This window comes from Rhagoletis pomonella, unplaced genomic scaffold, assembly GCF_013731165.1.
Source record: "Rhagoletis pomonella isolate Grant_MI unplaced genomic scaffold, Rhpom_1.0 Rhpom_scaffold_00007, whole genome shotgun sequence".
Classification (NCBI taxonomy): Eukaryota; Metazoa; Arthropoda; class Insecta; order Diptera; family Tephritidae; genus Rhagoletis; species Rhagoletis pomonella.
Window position 1 is genome coordinate 58,283,051 of NW_023458561.1, and position 1,503 is coordinate 58,284,553.

General features: G+C 37.4%; 1 protein-coding gene across 1 annotated transcript in view; it reads right to left on the reverse strand.

The window, feature by feature from the left end:
* Positions 1–1,497, reverse strand: part of LOC118743166 — a 39,703-nt gene extending 38,206 nt beyond the window's left edge. Inside the window, exon 1 of the mRNA XM_036475698.1 lies at positions 1,294–1,497. Within this exon, the coding sequence (XP_036331591.1) occupies positions 1,294–1,446 (153 nt within the window). The 5' untranslated portion in view covers positions 1,447–1,497. The remainder of the gene's footprint in view (positions 1–1,293) is intronic.
* Between the last annotated feature and the right edge of the window lie 6 nt (positions 1,498–1,503).

The following is a 1,503-nucleotide window of genomic DNA, read 5'->3' on the forward strand; positions in this document are numbered from 1 at the left end:
AACAGCAAAAACCAATGTCCTAAAATAACAAATTGCGAAATGTCTATGTTTTTATGTTTCACATTATTGCGATCGAACATCTCTAATGGCGAATTTTATTCCGATGAAGTTCTTCCTGCTGCGAATATGTTCAATAAGACTTCGGGAACTTTGGTTTTCAGGGTATGTATCTAAAAAAAAATCCACGACTTACCCATACGCAGAAGCAATACAATCAAAATTTTAAATTTATTTTCTCTATTAAAAACGGACCGAAACGTCTTTGAAATTCCTTAAAAGCGGAGGCTGTTTTCTTATACCGCTTCTTGGTTTGATATATGTACATTCGTACTTGCACCTTAGACACTTGCCTTCCCAGTAGATAATTTCGGGAGTTAAAAGCCCTTCCGAAAGGCCTTCCTGAGAGTCAAGAAGCCTTACACTCTGTATTCCTTTCTCCTTTCTATTTTGTATGGAATGGCACAAACTTCCGGCTTCTTCTTTCGCTACCCATGGAAGACCTTCCTTGAAAAGCTCTTATAGGACATACTTCGGAAGGCCTTTTGGAGGAGTTCTTTTAAAGTTGCTTCTTTAATTTATAAAAATCCTACATCAAGGTTTATATAAAATATGTGTTATTGCTACTTAAAATGTTTATTGAAATTAATTTGTAATGCTAAATATTGTAAATTTATGTCGCGTAAATTGTAAATGGATGAGCCCTTCTAGAAGGTATTCAAAGAAGCCCTTTTTTCAGCCCTTCTTGGAGAGGCGTCTTAGGATGGCTTTACCTAAAAAGGCCTGCATAAATTATCTTCTGGTTTGTTGCGAAAGTTACCTTCTTAAAACAGTCCTATTGTAAAAAAAAAACAACAAAACAAAACAAATGCCAAATTGCAAGTGCGTAAAAACCGCAAACGAGAATTCTGCCAAGGAAAAATAGAATAAGAATAAAACCATTTTTTTTATAACGAAATCCAATTGTGACAACAAAAACATTTACCCTCTGTCGACGCTTACTGACTAATGCTTTAATGATGGTGCAGAACGAGTAAATGGCAACAAACATATCTACATACACACCCATACTTGCAAGTAAACATGTGAATTTGCAGTTCTTGGTTTACTTTTCGAGCAGTTTCTTTTTAGTTTGTGGTTATTCGACGAAATTGAATGCATTCGTTTTGCCTCTTTCCCTTCGGCCCCACGCGAGGTATGCACATAGCTTTACTTTTCTTTCTTCGACCACAACTTTATTTATGCAAATAAGTATATACTATGTACATTTATATGTTTGTAATCACGTAAACTTACCGACTCCTCCTCCTTCTCCATGCCACTGGGCATTTGCGGCACCGCACGATTTATCGCCGAATACTCTGGCAAATCTGGCAGCTCCTCCGCCAAGTAGATGGGCATCTGCTTGGAGGGATCGAGCGCACGCGCTCGAAATGATAATTTTGACATGATTATTGTTATGTGTGTATGTGTGTGTGTGTTTGCTGTTTATGGATGCAACGGTGG